Raw genomic sequence first — 19,504 nt, 5'->3', positions numbered from 1 at the left:
CTGGACTTCAACAGTCGACGTGGCTGCGAGGAGGCATCGAAGGTGTTCACAGCGTTATCCCGAATCCTGTCCAATAGCTCGGCATATGAGCATGAGCATGAGCGTTTCACTTCCTTCTCGAGAGCTGAACAGTGCTGATGGGCTACGGCTTTGGCTCCTCGTGTTTTCGCTCGCTCTATCGCGGCTTTGTCGTTTATTTGCTCCTCTATCTTCCTCCAGATATCATCTGTGATCCACTGCTTTCTTCGGGTGCGTAGTTCACCCAAATTATTCTCGCCGGTGGCGATGAAGGCGTTCTTGATGGCACTCCATTGATCTTCTACGCTTCCACCTGCTGGGATATCCGCAGCACGGTTCTCTAGCTCCTCGAAGGAGGACCTTTTCACTGCAGCGTCTTCCAGTAAGCGTGTGTTGAACCGGCGTCCGATTTTCTCCTGTCGATGGATCCTAGCAATGCGCAGTCGGATCTCGCCGATTAGGAGATGATGGTCGGACGCAATGTCGACGCTACGTTTGTTCCGCACATCATGAAGGCTCCGTCTCCATTTTCGACTGATGCAGATGTGGTTGGTTTGATATTCCGTGACGCCATCACTGGAAACCCATGTAACTTTGTGCACTGGTCGATGAGGAAAGAGCGATCCCCCATTCACCATGTCATTTATGCCACAAAACTCTGCATACAGCTATCCGTTTTCGCTCATTTCACCGAGACCATGGCGTCCCATGACGTGCTCATAGTCCGAGTTGTCGGAACCAACCTTCGCGTTGAAGTCGCCATTGAGGATCTTGATATCACCTATTGGAATCTTGTCCACGACAGCGTTCAGTTGACTGTAAAAGTTCTCTTGGTCTTGCAATTCGGCAGCATCGGTTGGCGCGTAACATTGAATCATGGCATGGTAAGGTTTCGAACCCGTGTTCTGAATCTGGCTACAATTATCCTCTCATTAATAACTTCCCACTTCATGAGCGCAGCGTGAGCGTGAGCGCTGAGCAGGAAACCAACTCCACGGTGGCGTGGAGCGTGTTCATCTAGTAGGGCAGAGTATAGCAGAATTTGACCGACGCCAATCTGAGTTCTCCAAAGTTCGGCTAACGGACTTCCCTCAGTCCTAGGATCTCAAGCTTCATACTGCATGCCTCATTAGCTAGTAGTGCCAGTTAACCCTGGTGGGCTGGGGTTAATACATTCCAAGTGCCAATTCTTGTCCGTTGTTTCGCGCTAAAAGTCGTTGCCGTTGAATCAGTTCGTAATCTTTCATTTTCGGTTTCTGTAATGGTTTTTTGGTTTCGGAAACAGTAGGTTGTTGGGCCAAGGTCCCCTATCCACCATGGTGGGGCTGCCACCTTAGGTAGAGGAGGTGGAGGAGCATTTCATACTCAGCCGCTGGATGCCATAACAGATGCTGTTTGAGCTGCACCTCCTTGATTAACAGATGCTCGGGACGTAGCTCCTCAATCTAGCTGAAGTCAGAAGGACAACAGTGTCCAGGCTGCACTACCAGCTAAGCACACAACTTTTAGCTGGCGGTATTTGTCATTGCTTGACCCATGAAGCATGAAGTAGGAACTTGTGAGGACCATAGCGATGTTGGACACCCTCCATTTCGACTCACCGTTTTGCAGCCCATAATGTAATGGCCTTAGGGTTTGCGTTCTAAGATTTCGATGAAATGAATCCAATTATTCGACGCGCATTGTAGCCTAATCTAGTAAACCGTGAAAACTCGTTTCTAAACAGTCATCCGTCATATTCGCGCCAAATCAAACCAACAGCCGGTTCTCCCCAAATCAAAAGCACGTGCTACTTCCGGCGCATGCGTTCCACTTTGGCACCGAACCCTGTATCAGGTATCGATTTTCCGTCAATTTAATAACATACACATCGGTTTTAAAGTCCTTCTTTCTTCCTGATCCTTAATCAGCTGATGCTGACACATCCTAAATTATTTGCACTCCTTTCCGATTTCCCCCCGTCTCCACTGCCCTATCCTTGCAGGAGAGAAAAAAAATTCGGCCCTCGGCCTATACGTTTAGCGCAAGAGAAAGGATTCACGCCCAGTCTGCAGCGTCGATAGGCATTGAGGGCAAAAATAGAAACCTGTGATGAGCCTTCACACTAAATAATCGGCGAAGCAGTTTTCCGATACTTTCGACACGTTGGTTGGTTAATCATTTGCGGCCCGGTTATGAAATTGTACAGTTATCTTTTGAAGCGTGAAATTTATCAGATTTTGTACGTGCAGGATGTGTAAGTAAGGAGACGCTTGCCAATGAATCACCCTTGTGAGCTATACCGCAGCACTGATTTTGGAATTCGGGTCTGTTTTGTGTTCTGTTTCTCTAAATTGATTTTCAGCTTTTCGCGATATGAAGACTTTCTGGCCCTCGTCACCAAGGCCTTCGACCCGAAGATCCTGTTCCTGACGGTGATTCCATTGGTGGCAGGACTCAGCACTCGCGTGTATTCCAGACTGCTGTTGAGCGTTCTGCTGACCGAGTACGCTAATACTTTGATAAAATGGTAAGTTGGACTGATTTTTTTTAGTGGTATGTACCTATTTGTATGATTTTCTAAAATTCAGTAATCTAGACTTTAGCCAATTGAAGCTGTTACCGTACGGTAACACTTTGCTTACTTTTCTACGGTGTGGGAAGATAGGGAAACCACACGGTGGACTTATCCACCGATGAACCAAATTCATCGCGGTCCGAGAATTTTGACACTAGAGCGGGGTCTGTTCCAATTAGAATCGTCCAATTCTGATTGGAACGGCCCCGCTCTAGTGTCAAAATTCTCGGACCGCGATAAATTCGGTTCATCGGTGGATATGTCCATTGTGCAGATAGATTTTAAACGATCATTTCAATCTGAGTGTACGGTGTTGGTAGCAGAGTACTAAAACACAGATTGGTGAGGTGGGTGGCGGTTGCAAACATCCAAGTGAAGTATGGTGCTATGGGAACGGAAACAAAAAGGCGAAGATTGACGAACGAAGTAGGGAGTCGGGTCTTCGGACCGAGTGAAGTGATGAACGGGGAGTCAGTGATCACCCAGATAACAGACAAGGTGTGCCGGAAAGTAGCTAGAGCCATCGAGTTGCCGCCCAAAGGACTCGTGAAGGCTGAAGTTCGCCAATCAGTATCTATAGCCGAGGGTCGGTCGCCAGAGACGTCCTCCCTTGAGCCGACCCGAGATCCGACAATGTGGAAGCTGACAAGCATCTATCCGCGAATTTGATGGGACACCTGACGCTTCAACTCAACCACGAACAACCCCCCCCCTCATTTAGGGGATGGTCCGGCCGTGTCGCCAACGAGCTTCAGGCCCTAGCACAGATCGCCATTCGACATCGATTTCGGCTGAACGTCGGACGACCGAATTTACCTCCGCATGACCTCTACGCCATCCATCAACAGACACTGCGAACACCCCCAGCCCCCCCTTTTCATGGGGCGGGCCGTCAACCACCAGTGCAACTAACAAGAACCTCGGACATCTGCGATCGCGTCGGGATCCAAGATCGCGGGGCAATCGTCAACCGCCATCCCCCCCTCACCCAGAGCAGCGGGGCGGGTAACTTCAAGACACGTGGTTGCTTTCCGCGTGTACTCCTCCTGCATGAAGATCCACCGCATCACTACCGTGTACGTACCAGTTTGGATGAATACACTAAATTAAAAGATAATTGTTTAGCTTTTAGGAAACCCCACCGTCCGAAAACTTCCCCAGCTAAACGCCCTGGGACCCGGGAGCCCAAAAGACGGCCTTGAGTGCCCACCCCGAAGCGGCCGCTGGCTCAGACCAGCCGCTTGGGGTTTCGGCCCGTCCCCCTCTGGGGCGGAGCAAATGACTCCCGGGGTCAAAGTTCGTTTCAAAGCATAACTATGGAAAAGTAGTTTGGTTTAGGAAATTTTATGTGGAATTTCAGTCAAGATATATGGACTGAAATTCAGTAAAAGAAGATAAAGTTTTTTTTTGTGAATTATAATGAGGCAATTTTTTATATACCAGTAGGCGAATTCCGGCGCACTTTTTCTTCGAAGAGAAGAAAATTTTCTTGCTGGTAGGCAATGGAAGAAAATTTCTTCTCTTCGAAGAAAAAGTGCGCCGGAATTCGGCCACAGGATTTCAATAAAATTTCTAGAGAAATTGTTGACTGAATTCCTGCAGGTGCTACCGAAAAAACCTGTAACCAAATACAGTGGCGTAGCTAGATATTTGGTGGCCTGGTGCGAAAGCAAATTTGTAGGTCCTCGTGAAGCTAACTGAGGTACTTTAGGAAATCCTTCAAAGATTGCATAAGCGTTTTTTTTTTCAAGAAATCTTTATTGAAGAATAATTTGTTCTCAAGAATCTTTTAAGTGGTTAACGCAAGGCTGTCATTCAGTATTTTTTCATGTACTCCTCTGAATTCTCTGAGAGTGTTGTCTCCGAGGATGTTTTCAAAAGTACCTCAGAGTACTTCAAACGATTCTTGCAAAGACTTCATCAAGAATTTCTCGAAATATTTGATCAGGAAGTCCACCAAGGACTCTATCAATGATATCTCTGAGAACTCGTCTAGAAGATCATTCAAAAAACAAATCATAAAAAGAACTTTTTTAGAAAATTGCAGAGAGAATTATTACAAAAACTTTCTCAATGATTCCTGCGGAACTAGATATGTTTGCAAGCAACTATATCGGAATTCCGCCAGAGTCCTTCTTCCATTTCTTCAAACATTCCTCCATGGTTTCTTTCTGAATATCTTCCAAATATTCCTTTATTGATGTCAATTACTTCTCCAAAGGTTCTTCATGGGTTACTGTTTTGTCACTTTCTTCAGGAATTCTTTAAGAATGACTAGACGCATCCCTTTGGTGATTGAATCAGGGCTAAAATTTCATAGAGGATTCTTCAAGAATAGCATCGGGATTTTTCAAGGTTTTTTGAAAATTATACATAGATGTTTCCAAAAGTTTTTTAAGTATCTTCTTACAAACTTTTTCAAAGGTTTCATCAATCATTCACCCAAGCATATCTTGTTTGATTAATTGAATAATTACTCCGAGAATTCTACCAAGGATTCCTTTTGGAATTTCTCTAGGGATTGCTTTAGGAATTCTACCAAAGTTTTATTCGAAATTCTAAAGGATTTCCTCCCAACATTCTTTCAGCAATTTTTCCAAAGATTTCTTTAATAGTTCATTGAATAAATCCTCTTGCGATTTCTTGAAAGATTATTTCAGAATTTATTCATCTTTTCTTTTGGAATTTCTTAAAAATATTTCATCAAGCAATTCTCCTAGTAGTCCACTGAAAAATTCAAACATGATTTCTTCAGAAATTTCACAAATAATTTTGTAAGAGAATCTACCAAAAATCCGTCGGAAATTTTCTCATGCAAGGATTTTGTCAAGTACTTTGACAAATACTCCTGCAAGATTTTTTTCCGAAGATTCTTACGCAAATTATTTCAAAAAATCAATTGAAATTCCTTAAGAGAATTCTTTTGGCTAGGAATGCTTCAGAAATTTTCCCAATAATCATTCCGAGGATTACTGAATTCCTCCAATGATTTCTTCAGGAATTCAAATAAATAGTTTAAGAATTCTCACAGAAATACAGGGGATAGACAAAATGATCGGGACAGGCAAAACTTTCACTTTTCAAAAAAAGTTCAACTAGCTGTAACTTTTCGAAAAGTGCATCGAATATTCTCAAATTTTTACTGTAAGTTCAACAACTAGTTGTGTATCAGTGGTCCAAATTTGGGTAAGATCGGCCCATTTTCCACGGAGTTATAAATATTCTTGAAAAAGGTAAAATTATCCGATAGCCAACTTTGAGCTGCTACATCTCCGGATTCAATGAACCGATTGTAATGAAATTTTGACCATTCATGACTTATATAATGATCTCTGAAAAACATTCAAATTAACTTGAAATTTTTAACAAGAGAAAAAGTTATAACGATTTTATTTTTTTCACGATTTTTTAGAAAATTGGTCTATTTTCAATATGTATTCCATTACTTTTTCAATTTATTGGCGGCTATGTTGTTACTTTCCTTCAAAACACATTTATATATTAGTCAATTAGAGGGAAATTAAATGAACTATAATTTGCATCTTGAATTTTGAAATGATGTTGAAGTTTTGGATAATTTGGTGTTTTATTAGAAAAATAATCTAATCGTTTTAATTTTCTTCCGTGTTGAGAATTTTAAGTTGCGTCAACGGTTTTTCATAGCTCATTATACAAGTCATAAATGGTCAAAATTTCATTACATTTGGTTCACTGAATCCGGAGATATAACAGCTCAAAGTTGGCTATCGGATAATTTTACCTTTTCCAAGAATCTTTATAACTTCGTGGAGAATAGCCCGATCTTTCCCAAATTTGGACCACTGATACACAACTAGTTAATGAACTTACAGTAAAAATTTGAGAATATTTGATGCACTTTTCGAAAAGTTACAGCTAGTTGAACATTTTTTGAAAAGTGAAATTTTTGCCTGTCCCGATCATTTTGTCTATCCCCTGTACCTACAAGAAGTTCTACTGGAATTCCTTCAAAAAACGTTACAAAATTTTTCCAAGGTTTCCATCAGGATTTTTTTCTATTAATATTTTCAAAGATTTGTTTACTGCCGTGAATCGTAAGTCAGTCCCATCTGCATTTTGGGCAAAATTGAGTTAATGGTAGTTTTCGATCTTTCTTCGGATGGTCTTACAGCTGTGTGAATAAAATTATATAGTTTGTTCAGTAAAATCGAAAAACTACACCAAGTCAGATTGTCCCATAATGAAAAGTAATCGCAAGTCAGTCCCATTATGAACTTATTAACCTTGCAGTACAAAATCGGACACTGTATTAGCCAGTTTTATATTTTTCGCAGTTACGTTTTCACGTTTGAAACAATTTGTGAAAGTTTCATGATGATCGCAGTAGTATTCAATTTATGGCGATTTTTTGAAATTTCACATAGAAATCGTTTTTTAAAACTTCAGAGTCCATTTTCTCAATGCCTACTTTTTACATATGGGACTGACTTGCGATTCACAGCAGTTTAGCAATAACACCAACAACTCTTCCACATTTCTTTCACGAAACCTCTAAGAAGTTTTTCCAACGCAATCATCGAGTATTTTTTTTCCAAATATTCCATGAGAAGCATCTACAATAATTCCTTCTTGAATGTCTTTTACGAATCATCTAGGAGTTACTTCAAGGAAAAATAACAAATTCCTTTGAAAGTTGCTCCAGTGAAAGCTTTGGGAACTCCTTCAAACGATTTTTCTTAAAGTCATTTCAAAGATTTCATAGCAATTTCTTCAAGCATTTTTTTTTAAGGTATACCTGCAGGGATTTCTTCAGAAATTCCTCCAATACTTGCTGTAGGAAAACGTCCAAAGATTCCCTAGTCAAGTCCTCTCTTTCTCTCATATTGTTTAAGAATTCTTTAAGCAATTCCAGTAAAGATTTAATCTTTTTCTTTGAGTATTCAAGAGATTCACCAAGATTTCTTCAAGATATGTTACGAAGATTCCTTCTGGGATTTTTCTACGATTTTCCTTCAGATGGGCGTCCTACAAGGATGGGCACATTCATCCTCAAAGCAATCCTGCACAAATTTCTTCAAGGGGTCCCACAGAAATTTCTCCAAGGAATTCATGGATGGATTAATGAACACATGCGTGGATAAAATTCTGAACGATTTTTTGGAGAAAAGGTTGCAAGAATTCATTGATGACTTCTTGAAGAATTTCCTGGCTCCTGTTTATTTTCCTCAAAATTATCTTGAGGAATTCCGATACAAATCGGTGGAGAATTTCCTTTAGCAATCATTATAGAAATTCAAAAAAATCTTCATATCCATGAAATTCTGGAGGAATTCTTGGAGGAAGACCTGAAAGAATTCATGGAAGAATTCTTGATGAAATTCCAGGGGGAAACCCTAGAGGAACTCTCAAAAGGAATTCCAGGAGGCATTTCAGAAGGAATACATATAGGAATTCCCAGAGAAATTTCTGGAATATTCCCTGCAAAAAAAATCCTGAAGAAAGCCCTGCAGGAATCCCTAAATGAATTTCTGAAGGCATACCTGGAGGAAATAGTGAATGAATTCTAGGAGAAATCCCTGAAGAAATTCTGGGAGGAATCCCTGAAGAAATTTTGGGAGAAATTCCTTGAGAAATTTCAGGAGACATTCCTTTCTGGAGAAATTCTTGGATGAATTTCTGGAGGAATTCCTGGAGGAATCCTTGGAGGAAATACTAAATGAATTGCTGGAGACATCCCTGAAGGAATCTCTGGAGAAATTCCTGGATGAATTCCTGGCGGAATACCTGGAGGAATTTCTGAAGGAATCCCTGGAAAATTTCCTGGAGAAATTCTTGGAGACATTCCTGGAGGAATTCTTGGGTAAATTTCTGGATCAATTCCTGGACAAATTCCTGGAGGAATTTCTGAAATTCCTGAAGAGAATGTCTAGAGGAATTCTTGGAGGAATCTTTGGTAGAATGTCTGGAGAAAACCCTGGAAAATGCCTGGAGGAATGTGATGATGATGATGATGATGATGATAAATGTGTACCCACCATCAGCGCAAGGATTACCTATGACTGCAGAATAATTCCGGTAGGGAATTATCTACCTGATGGTTTGTTGTAGCAGGGTGAGTTAAAATTGCTGAGTCCCTTCGGTAGTCAACAAAAGTTGCTATCTCATGACAAAAGGCTGGCTACTCCACGAACTTGAGTCCGGTCATCAGTTCTTTTAACTCCCTTAGGCTACCCCTCCCCGTGTGTATGTGTGGGTGTGTGTGAGTGTTCTCCCCACAATATAAAAATGGAAATTATAAAAAGCTGTGTCAAATAAACAGTGAAAGGAATAAATAGATATATGTCATCAAATTACAACAATATTTTATCGTTCAATAATGACTTACCTTTGCTGATATAAACCGATAATAAAAGTACGCTCACATGCCTTGGGTTTTTGATTCCTGTGCCACTTACCCCAATTATACCTTGATGCAACTTACCACCTGGGTCGTTGTTTATAACCTTATTCGCATAAAAATCAGTCAGACTTACAACAATTCACCATCCGCACCTTGGTTAGTTACCGACTTACTCTCGTTGGTTTCTTCCGAATTTCTAATTCAATCCTCTCGAAATGCACATCCCCATTTGCCAACTGAACAACGACATACTACCCAACACTATTTTGTTTGCGACCACACGATCCAGCTTCCGTGATCAGCGCCGCTCGCTTTCCTTAAAATCAAGCTATTTCACACTAATGTAAACCTTCTATCACAAGTTGAAACCCGCTACCACTCACTTCCCTCTCTTCTCAACAATTAGCAGACCGCACAAGATCACAAGCCCGGTTCCGGACAAACCCACTTAGCCGGCCGAACTCCACCTCAATTATTGGAAAATGCCTGGAGGAATGTCTGTATAAATTCCCTGGATAAATCACAGGAGGAATTCTCGGAGGAACCTCTGCATCCTCTGGGAATCTCTAGAGGAATCCCAGAAAAAATCCTTGGAGGAACTCCTGAAGGAATCTTAAGAGGAGTATCAGAAGAATTCCCAGGAGGAAGTAAATCTGAAGAAATGGCAGAAGGAATACTTGGAAAAAATACTGAAGGAATTCCCGGAAGAATCCCTGAAACAATTTCTAGAGGAATCTCTTAAGGAACTGCTGTAGGAATACCTAGGGTAATCCTAGGAAAAATTCCTGTAGAAATGTTAGGAGTAATACATGAAGGAATCCTAGGAGGAATTTATAAAGAAATCCAAGGAGGAAGTAAATCAGAAGTAATCGCTGAAGGAATTTTTGGAAAACTACTGAAGGAATCCCGGAAGGAATTCCTTGAAGGACCTCCTGGAGGAATCCATAGAGAAATGCCTCGAAGAATTCCTCCCTGGCCAAGTTCGCAGGGGTAGACGGTATTAAAGTGAAGGAGTTTCATTTTGATTATTGTCATGTAGTGTTCTTTAGTGAAACATATCACCTTTTTAACACTTTAATGCGCCTCCAACGGTTCATCACGAACCGGCTGCTGCAGATGGAGTATGGCTGAACATATGCATCAGACATGCTCGATAAACACGGAGGAACCGCCGGGGCTCACTAGAGTCTATTCCCAAGCAATAATTCCAAGACGGTTGGATTTGAGAAGGTTTTGATGATCGTTACAAATCCTAATAAAAGTATTGTAGGATTTGTGACAGGTTTTGGAACCTTTTACAGCCAGCTGACTTCAAAATGTTGTTTGGGCTCTATTTCCCACGTTTCTCGGTTGATTTTGATTAGTAATTTATTAATGTCATAGTCGCGTTTTCGAATTTTTAGAAAAAAAAGAATTTTTAGAAATAAAGCAATTAAAATCGACCGAAGAATTAATAGTGGGAAGGAGATTTGCAGCACTTAATTGTGCTGATAGATTCGAAGCTAACGTGCGAACACTTAAACGCATTGTTGACGTCAATGCGTTCGACGTGACATTTTGGACAAAAACTGACTGCTTTTTATTAACTGAACAACGTTACTTATGTATGACTAGGTTGACATTTCTAGGCTACGCTTGAGAAAATGACATGGTTTATCTAGGTAGGACCGATAGGACAATTGAAAGAATTTGAACATTTTTCATAGTATTTGTAGGGGGACGAATACATAATAGTTGATTTTATTGCAATCAACTGACCAACTTGACGTATTTTTGTTTATCTCTTAGATGGTATTTTGAACCAACAGAAAAATATCAGAAATTCAGTTGCATGTTTTTGAGGGTTTTGGACCGATGACAATTTAAGGACACAAGAGATGAACACAGAGAAGTAGAAAACGATTAGCGAAATCAAGAAAACAATTTGACACAGGATCGACTATATTTTAACATACAGGGTTTGATTGATTCGATGAAAAAAAAAACATACGACCACTGACTTAACGAGAAGAAAAAAACATATTGAACCATACCACAAAATCGAACAAGACGACAAACACAAACCGTGTGACCATAACACTACATAGGCAAATCCTGACTGACTGACCAATTGAAAACTTTCCAACCTTCTACCGTAACTTTCTGAGTCAGTAAGCAACAGTGTCTTAATGGATATCATTTTCCGCGTACGTCTGGCAAACTGCTTCTGAAAGATCACGTACTCTTTTCTATCTTCGGGTCTAGTGTAGAGGTTTCAACTCTATTCAGAGTGCAGCTAGAAACCTAGCAAAAAAAAAAAAAAAAGAAATGCTTCGAAGAATTCCTAAAAAATCCTGAAGGAATCCTAAGAAGAGTTCGTGGAGGAACTCCTGTAGCAGTTCCTGAAGGAATACCTGGATGAATTTCAGAAGAAATTCCAGCAGGAGTACCGGAAGCAATCCCAAGACAATGGGGATAAAGTAATCCCTAAACAATTCCTGAAGGAGTTCCTGTAAGAATTCCAGACGGAATTCCTGAAGAAAACTCAGGAAAAGTGGAAGAATTTTGCAAATTATTCCTGGAATTTCTTGAAAGAATCACAGAAGGAATTCCCGCGGGTATCCCTGGAGGAATTTTTGGTGAAATACTTTGATAAACTCCTGAAAAAAAAAAAACATGAGAAATCCTGGAAGCAATTCCATGAGGGGTCCCTTAGGAAGAGCTGAGTTTCTTTAACTAATTCCTGGAATCATTGTAAAAAAAACTTGTAGAAACCCATTTTTGAATAATCTTTGGTAAAATTGGAGCAATCTCTAGCGGAATTCTTGAAGAAATATGTGGAAAAATCCCTGAAGAACGAATACCTGCAGAAATATCTATAAGGATCTCTGGTGAAATTCCTTTGAAAATCTCGAAGAAATTCCTGAATTAATACTCGAAAAAAAAACACAGAAACAATCATTGGAGAAACCTCTAAAGAAATCCCAAGAGAAAATTCCGGAGGAATGTCCGGTGAAATCCCTAGAGAAATTCTTAGGAAACTCTGAAGTCTTCTATGATGAACCCACTGATTCCTGGAGGAATTCGTCGATACATCCTTGCAGAAGCATCTGTAAAAAATCTGAAGGAATCATGTTAGGAATTCTTGGAGCATTTCACGAAGGAGACATTTCTGGAGAAGTCTCTTGAGAAATAACTGAAGGAATCACAGGATGATTACTTGAACAAATACTGGGAGGAATTTTTGAAGGTATTGGTAAGTTTCCAGTTCCCAAGTAGAGCGCTCAAGTAAAATTCCTCCTTTTTCCGTAAGTAATTTTGACATTTGTTTAACCGACAGCATTTTTACGAAACGATGCTGTAAGAAGGATGTGAAGAAAAGGGCACTGCATACGGCGGTTGCTAGATAAATTGTTCGTTGTTCGTGTGGCGTTTCGTGACCTTGTTGTTTACGATTTGGACTTAGAGAAATTTTGTTCGTTTCCTCAGGAAGTGTGATTGAAATTTAAATTTAACTTTTGCGATAGTGAGATTTCAACGCCACGGTGTCAAAATCTCGATTTTTATCGAACTTTCATGTACCTCGGATTTTTCTTCGGAAATTGTTAGTATTTGGGCTATATATTCATAATCGGAAGGCGAGAAAATATTTTATCGGCGAAAATTTTCCCATACATTTTGTATGGGACGTTTTTTTGGTTAAAATCAGTATTTAATTAATTTTAGTATGGAAAATAGCCAAAAACTTAGATTAATCAAAATTTCCCCGATGGAATATTTTAAAACTTTCCAATTATAAAGTATAGCCAAAATGCTGACTTTCTGTGAAGAAGATCCGAGGTACATGGAAGTTCGGTAATAATCGAAATTTTGACACCGTGCAACGGAGTTCCAAGGGAAATGCTAATGAGAGACGCTGGGATTCTGAGGGAACTTTTAATGGGTGTGTGAAGAATTAGCCTAACTTAAAATTCACAAATAAAAAGAAATTAAAAAAAAAACTTTTAATGGTATTACAGCGAGAACTATGGTTGGATACAAATTATAAATTCTGCAATATTGGAGTTCGGACTACGGTGGGAGGAATTCAGCTGGGACTCTGACGGTTACCTTGTGGAGTTTTAGATGAAATACGAGGTAGGACAAAGCTTCACGGGGAATTTAATGAAGAACCACGAAAGATTCTTTGTGATGAATCTTTTGGCATTCCGTACGAAGGTTTTTCTTTGGGGTTTCACAGAAAGTCCTCTTGAATTTCTTCCAGATGTTCCACCGAAAAATCCACCTGAAGTTCGCAGGGGATTCTTATAAAATGTCTCTGAGATTTTCATTAGAAGTTCTACAAAAAATCCCTCCGTGAGTTTCTTCTAATTCAGGATTTATTTATTTTGTTTTTTTTTTTTATTTTGGGATATTCTAGGAGTTCCTTCAGGGTTTTCTCCAGAGGTGTTTTCTAAGATTCTACCAGGACTTTTTCCGAACTATTCTACAATATTTCATTCGGGATTTCTTAAGTATTTTTTATCCGGGGTTCACTCAGATATTTATTTGGAGATTGCCGCAGGAATTCCTTCCGGGATCATTTCAGGAATTCCTTCTAGGATTTCTATAGGAATTCATTCTTAGATTCGTCCTGGAGTTCTTTCAGTGATTCTTCCAGGATTTCTTTCTAAGATACAACTTTTTGAGATTCATCTAGGTTTTCTCTGGACGTTTCTTATGTGAATCCTCAAAGAATTCCTTTTGTAATTCCTCTAGCTTCTTCTGGGATTCCTCCAGGAACTCCTTCTTTCCTCTAGGAGTAAATTTATGGGTTCCTCTCATAGTTTCTTCTGGTATTTTTCCAGGATTTTCTTCCTGGCATCAGGAACCTCTCCAGAAACTTATCTTCCGGGAATTTTCAAAAGTTCTTTCCGGAATTTCTTCAGAACTTCCAGACTCCTGGAAAATAAGTCAAGGTACTTCCAGGAGTTCCTCCTAAGATTTGCCCAATAATTTATCCAGGATATCCTTCCGGGATTCCTCCAAGAAATTCTACTGGGATTCCTTGCAGATTACATAATTTGGAATTCATTCTGGAAGTTTCTTAAATTTTGCTCATGGAAACACTCCAGAAGTTTTTTTTTTCTTTATGGAAGTACTCCAAGACTTGCTCTTGAGTTCCTTATAAAATTCCTCCAACAGCTTCTTAAGGAATATCTCCAGCAGTTTTGCAGGGAATATCTACACCAGCGATTTCAGAGATTCTTTCAATAGTTTCTTCCCAGATAAAAATCTGAAGACATTCCAAAAGGTTCTGGAGAAATCATAAAAAAAACTCGTGAAAGAATCCCTGAAAGAACTTCTAGAATAATTTCATATGCATCTTCTGGAGGAATCTCGGAAAGAATTTCTAGAGAATTCCATGAAGGAACATCTGAAGGAATCCCGTATGGAGTTACAGGAGTAATCCTGGAGAGAAGTCCTAGAAGTTATGAACAAATCCTAAACAAATTGCTGGAATAATATCTGAGGGAACTCCCTTATCTCAGAAAGAACTCCTGGAGCAATCCTGAATAAATTTCGAGAGAGATCTAGGATGGAATTTCTGGAGGAATCCCAAGCAGAAATTCTGAGGGAATCCTAGAGCAATTCTCGTAGGGATCTCGGAACGAATTGTTGGAATTCAGAAAGATTTCATAATAAAATGGTAAATGACTAATTTTTTTACCAAGAATAGTGTATTACGTAAAGCTAATACTATACAAATTTCATCAAAATCGATTGAATATTGGTGGAGATATCGTTGAAACAAGAATTTTGCCATTTGAGAAGTTTCTTCACCGTTATAGCTCTAGATTCAAAAATACTGAACCGATTTCAATCAAAACTGTTCTGTATGTAAAGTATACATGAAGAAATATTGTGTAAAAATTTCATTTAATTTGATCTAGCCGTAATAAAGTTATAGCCGTATATGTGGCACAAAGTCACAATAATCAAAAATGTTTTTTTTGTATCGTGACATTCACACAGTTATAACTTGAAAAGTTTTCAAGCAATTTGGCTAAGAACAGTTTTTATAATGGTTTTACAGTTTCAAATGCTAACAAAAATCGGAACAGTCATGACAGTTGTACAAACAAAATAGTAAATACACACGGAATAAAATGGTTAAAATGTACCTAAAATATGCCTTGAAGCGATTTGAGTTTTGAATACTAGAAAAACGTATTGAACCGATTTAAAGATTTTTTAATTAGTTTATCGATACTCTGTTAAGAACTTCGAGTCAAATTTTCAGACGTCTTGACGAGTTACATCAAAATAATAGCCTTTACAATTTTTAAAACGGATGAAAAAATTTGCTAAAATCTTATTTTATGATATTAACAATAACTGCGCCAATACCAAACTGAATTTGTTGTCATTGTTATGGTATTAGCTACACATTATATATTATTCCTGATCAAAAAAAAAATATTTTATTTTGTGAACGCAATCAAAAGCTATACATTATTTTCTGTGTCCAAATTTCATCGAATACAGTCTTTACTTCTCATGGTTCTAGTGTACCATAGAACATTTTATTCAACAAACGAAATGGAATGATTATGATGCAACAGTTTTTAGAATCATTGTCTCCTCATCAGCTAAACTCAAATGCTATTTACTTTTTTCAATAGTCGAACTATTTATAAACAATTCAGTTTTGGGGTGTCTTTATAAATTTTTAAACTACGTAACGGCAAATTATTCAACCTCAAGAAATTCAATCTCGTGTTCAGATGCAGCCATGCTGAGGGACAACGGAGCACACATTATAGAGCGACACGGCTAAATACTAATGCACACTGTGAACGCGCAGGCGCGAAAGAAGAAACACAAAGAAAGAGAAATGTCCCTTTTACTCACGGAATAATACATCGACATATTATTCCGTACGGAAAATCAACAACATGACTGACAGCATCGCATGACAGTGCCATCTGTTGGCAAATCTTTCTGGCTGTGAATTACTTATCAACTGCGAACGCCTAAGTAATTTTGATTGCAAAAGTTTTACGTGAGCATTACTTGTCCTATCCTTTTACACAGTACTTATCAGGTGGAAACCAGCCATATCCCTGGAGGAATTCATACAGATTTTAGCTCTTGGAATGACGTTTGTTTGTATTGAATACTAGTGAAAATTCGTGAATTTTGAGTTATTACACTCTGTAGCAGAATATAATTCTGGAAAACCGGAAAATTTGAAATATTGTGCATACCATGAATAAAAATCACAAAATTACAGAAATACCTATGTACTTGGCGAAATTTCTTGTATTTTTCGAGAAAAACCGGAAAATTTGGCATACTGTGCAAACCATGTACAAAAACCAAAAACATACAGAAATACCTAGGTATTAGGCATTCCCGAGCAGGAGAAAATAGCTGAAGAATAACTAACTCAGATATGGAAAACCGAATACCTACAACCTGAATAAGGTATTAAGTAGCCCTGCATAAGAGGTATAATACCTAAAATAATAACTGGTGTGTATTCTGTGCATAACGCGTGAATGACATCAGGTATGGCAATACCTAAATAATAATCGGCGATTTTTCCATACAAATAGCGATATTTCCATAATTGAATAATCCCTCAAGCAGTCCTCAACACCAAACCAATAACTCGTTTAGGTATTCCTTCAATACCTACAAAATACCAAAAAAAGTTATTTCCAATACCTGGATAACCGACCAATACCTTGTCTTGGTATGATAACTGACTTTGGTATGCTCCAGTTATGTGGCAGTTATTCATTCCTATTCGGGTTAGGGGGTAGGGGTGGTGCAAGGCCCCCCTCTAGCTACGCCCATGTAATCTTTCCTAAAATTCCTTAACGCCCCATTTTCATATAAAATTCGCACAATTTCTACACAAATTCAAGTTTCATATTATCGTCGCACCACCAAATCGAAGTCGTCGCTAGAAGCACATGCGAAGTTGCAGCTGCAAAGTAAATTTGAATCTATTTTATCTGTTGCGCATCATTAAGCTAATTAAGAGTAACAATATGCACTAATCCAAATTGAGTTGCGACATTTCTAAGTGTGTTAAAAATCAAATTTCGCACGTTCGGTCGTATTTCGACCGTTCGGTGTATTTCGACCAAAAGCATTTTTCAGGCAGGTAAAGACAAGCTGAGGAATTCGTTAAACCTGAACTTTTTGACGTTATTTTGAAGCAGATGTGTCATTACATGAAAGAATAATAGTATTTCTAAAAATAATGCCAGAGATTTCAAATTTCAGGTGCTTACATGACATTTTCTCGAAATCATTGAAAAACAGATGGTCCGATCTGACTTAACGTTGACCATATATAGATTAAAGCGCGATTGGGTTGGTTGTTCTGAAAGTTTCAAGAAGTATAACGCGTAAATGTATGGGGTTGAATTTTTTTTCGTCCCTTAAAGCCTTATTATACAATGATTGCATTTAAATTTCACAACAACAAAATAGCATGGAACGAGCTCACCAATATATGTGCATTCGTCCTTGGAGTTTTACTAAAGGAAATAGTGTGCTAGAAAATCCTGAATGTGATTCGAGACTCGAGTGGAGTCTTCTATAGAATTCTTAGTTATGACAAGAAAAACTGGAGTTCATATTTTATTTGCAATGTTTTTGCTAAATTCGTGTGAGCCATGGCAAAATCCAACGAATTGTGTAAGTGAATTTGTTTCCCATGATCAGCAAGTATCTCATCATATCAACTCAGACCAACTTTTATATTCCTGATATTCCGTATGCAAGATAAAGTTTTGGATAGTATGCTAGCCATTTTGGCAATTACAGCTGGTTATCATAATCAACTAAAGTTCATGCTGGTGCTTTACTTTCAGGATCCTCGCAGAAGACCGCCCGTTTTGGTGGGTTCGGGAAACCAAGGAATTCACCACACTCAACCGTCCAAAGCTGTACCAGAACGAGCTGACCTGCGAGCCGAGTCCGGGAAATCCGTCCGGTCACTTGATGACTTCCACAACCTACTTGTATGTGATATTTTCCGTGCTCGAAGAAGCGGGGATGCAGTACGGAAGGACGGCCGTGATCGTTCTACGCGCTTGCTACTATCTTTCGTTGCTGTTGATTTCCGTTTCGAGGATGTATTTTGGGTGTCACTTTTTACACCAGTGCATCATTGGGATCTTACTGGGCATCGGGATGACCAAGCTGACTATGTCACTAAGCTTCGAGAAGTATTTGACAAAACTGACACGGAAGCGAAGACTGGGATATTGTAGCCTCATTTGCCTGATATTGTTTGTGGTCTATTGGGGTCAGAAGCTTTTCGGAGTGGACCCGCAATGGTCGGTGAAAATGGCCTTCAAGTGGTGTGATGATCCGTTTTACTTGGATCCGAGCACTACCTTGGTATTCAGTATTATACGTCTCACCGGATCGTTGGTTGCCTTTGCCGTCGTTGGACCCGTTTTGAGGTAAGTCCGTTTAAACACGCCATTTAACCATTGGTTATAGCTGGTTAATCTTGTTTCACGCCTTGCAGATCTGCGCCGCTCGACTGGAGAAGGAGTGTCCCGCTGACGCTGATAATGATGACTATCAAATGGATAGCCATTAGCTACACGCCACGTTACTACGGGGTTATAATTTACTATCTCTACACGTTTTTAATCCATCTGCTTTTTACCTACGGCTATATGCGCCTCGTGCCGGCCACAGCCAGCGTCCTAGTTGACTCCAGAGTACAACGCAACAGTAGGCCTAAAATCAATTAAATTACTACTCGCTGCTGCAGTAGGCTGTCATTTGAAGCATAGTTTATTGTTAGAACGACTACTTTGATAATGCTTATTTCATCCACATATCAAGCGCATAATTTGCCATCTGCTGATACTGTTACTGGAACATAAGTAAATTTCCTACGATGATTCTAAACTAAACTAAATAAACATCTTTTCCTATGAATGCTTTATAGAGTACTCCTATATGTCAAAAATAATTAATCCGATCTTTTCCTTATATTCCTTATATTAGATAATTGGGTTTAGAATTGATATAAGCCAATAACACAGCGTAACAAAAATTGGCTTTCGATCTGTCTCAAGAGCAAACTTATGTGTCTCCGAAGGATTTTGGGCCGCTGAATCCGAATCCGGGCTCAGATTCGCTCCAACACGTCACAATTTTGAGCTATACCTCAATTTATAGGGCAAAATATGCGATTTTGGGCTTTTTTGATTGCAAGTTATTAAGCATGGAAACAGTTTTTTAAGCAATCAAAAGGTTAATTGGTCAATTAACATCTAAATTAACGACTCATGCAAAATATTTTGTTTTACCAATTCGAATTTGATAATTTTAAGCGATTTATGTTAGGTACGACATTTCCCATACAAGTCACCCTCCAAAAGTTGCATGCAAGTTTTCATACTAACATAAAATGCCTAAATCTAGCAAATTTGATTAGGTAAAACGAAATATTTTGCATAAATCGTTAATTTAGATGTAAATTGGCCATTTTACCCTTTGATTGCTTAAAAAAAATACTTCCATGCTTAATGGCTTGCAGTCAAAAA

General features: G+C 39.0%; 1 protein-coding gene across 3 annotated transcripts; it reads left to right on the top strand.

The window, feature by feature from the left end:
* Positions 1-1,699: 1,699 nt before the first annotated feature.
* On the top strand, positions 1,700-18,907 carry LOC109425088 (glucose-6-phosphatase 3). 3 transcript variants are annotated; one of them, XM_062850966.1, is made up of 5 exons: positions 1,700-1,854; positions 1,929-2,254; positions 2,363-2,527; positions 17,807-18,403; positions 18,472-18,907. In XM_062850966.1, exons 2-5 carry the CDS (start codon positions 2,193-2,195, stop codon positions 18,701-18,703), a joined length of 1,056 nt encoding a protein of 351 aa, XP_062706950.1. In that variant the 5' UTR covers positions 1,700-1,854; positions 1,929-2,192; the 3' UTR covers positions 18,704-18,907. The 3 variants fall into 3 exon arrangements, with proteins under 3 accessions (XP_062706950.1, XP_019555832.3, XP_019555835.3); XM_019700287.3 differs by lacking the exon at positions 1,700-1,854 and having other exon boundaries at positions 1,868-2,254; XM_019700290.3 differs by lacking the exon at positions 1,700-1,854 and having other exon boundaries at positions 1,868-2,258.
* The last annotated feature ends 597 nt before the right edge of the window (positions 18,908-19,504 follow it).

Source organism: Aedes albopictus, chromosome 2, assembly GCF_035046485.1.
Source record: "Aedes albopictus strain Foshan chromosome 2, AalbF5, whole genome shotgun sequence".
In the NCBI taxonomy this organism is placed as follows: domain Eukaryota; kingdom Metazoa; phylum Arthropoda; class Insecta; order Diptera; family Culicidae; genus Aedes; species Aedes albopictus.
The sequence above is the reverse complement of the archived record's forward strand: the minus strand, read 5'-3'. Positions and strand labels throughout refer to the sequence as shown.

Excerpts from the sequence above, each read along its gene's own strand:
- LOC109425088 (XM_062850966.1), top strand. The coding sequence starts at position 2,193 with ATGAAATTGTACAGTTATCTTTTGAAGCGTGAAATTTATCAGATTTTG. Across the intron at positions 2,255-2,362 it reads ATTTTGTACGTGCAGGATGT|CTTTTCGCGATATGAAGACT; the intron begins GTAAGTAAGGAG and ends ATTGATTTTCAG. Across the intron at positions 18,404-18,471 it reads GTCGTTGGACCCGTTTTGAG|ATCTGCGCCGCTCGACTGGA; the intron begins GTAAGTCCGTTT and ends CACGCCTTGCAG.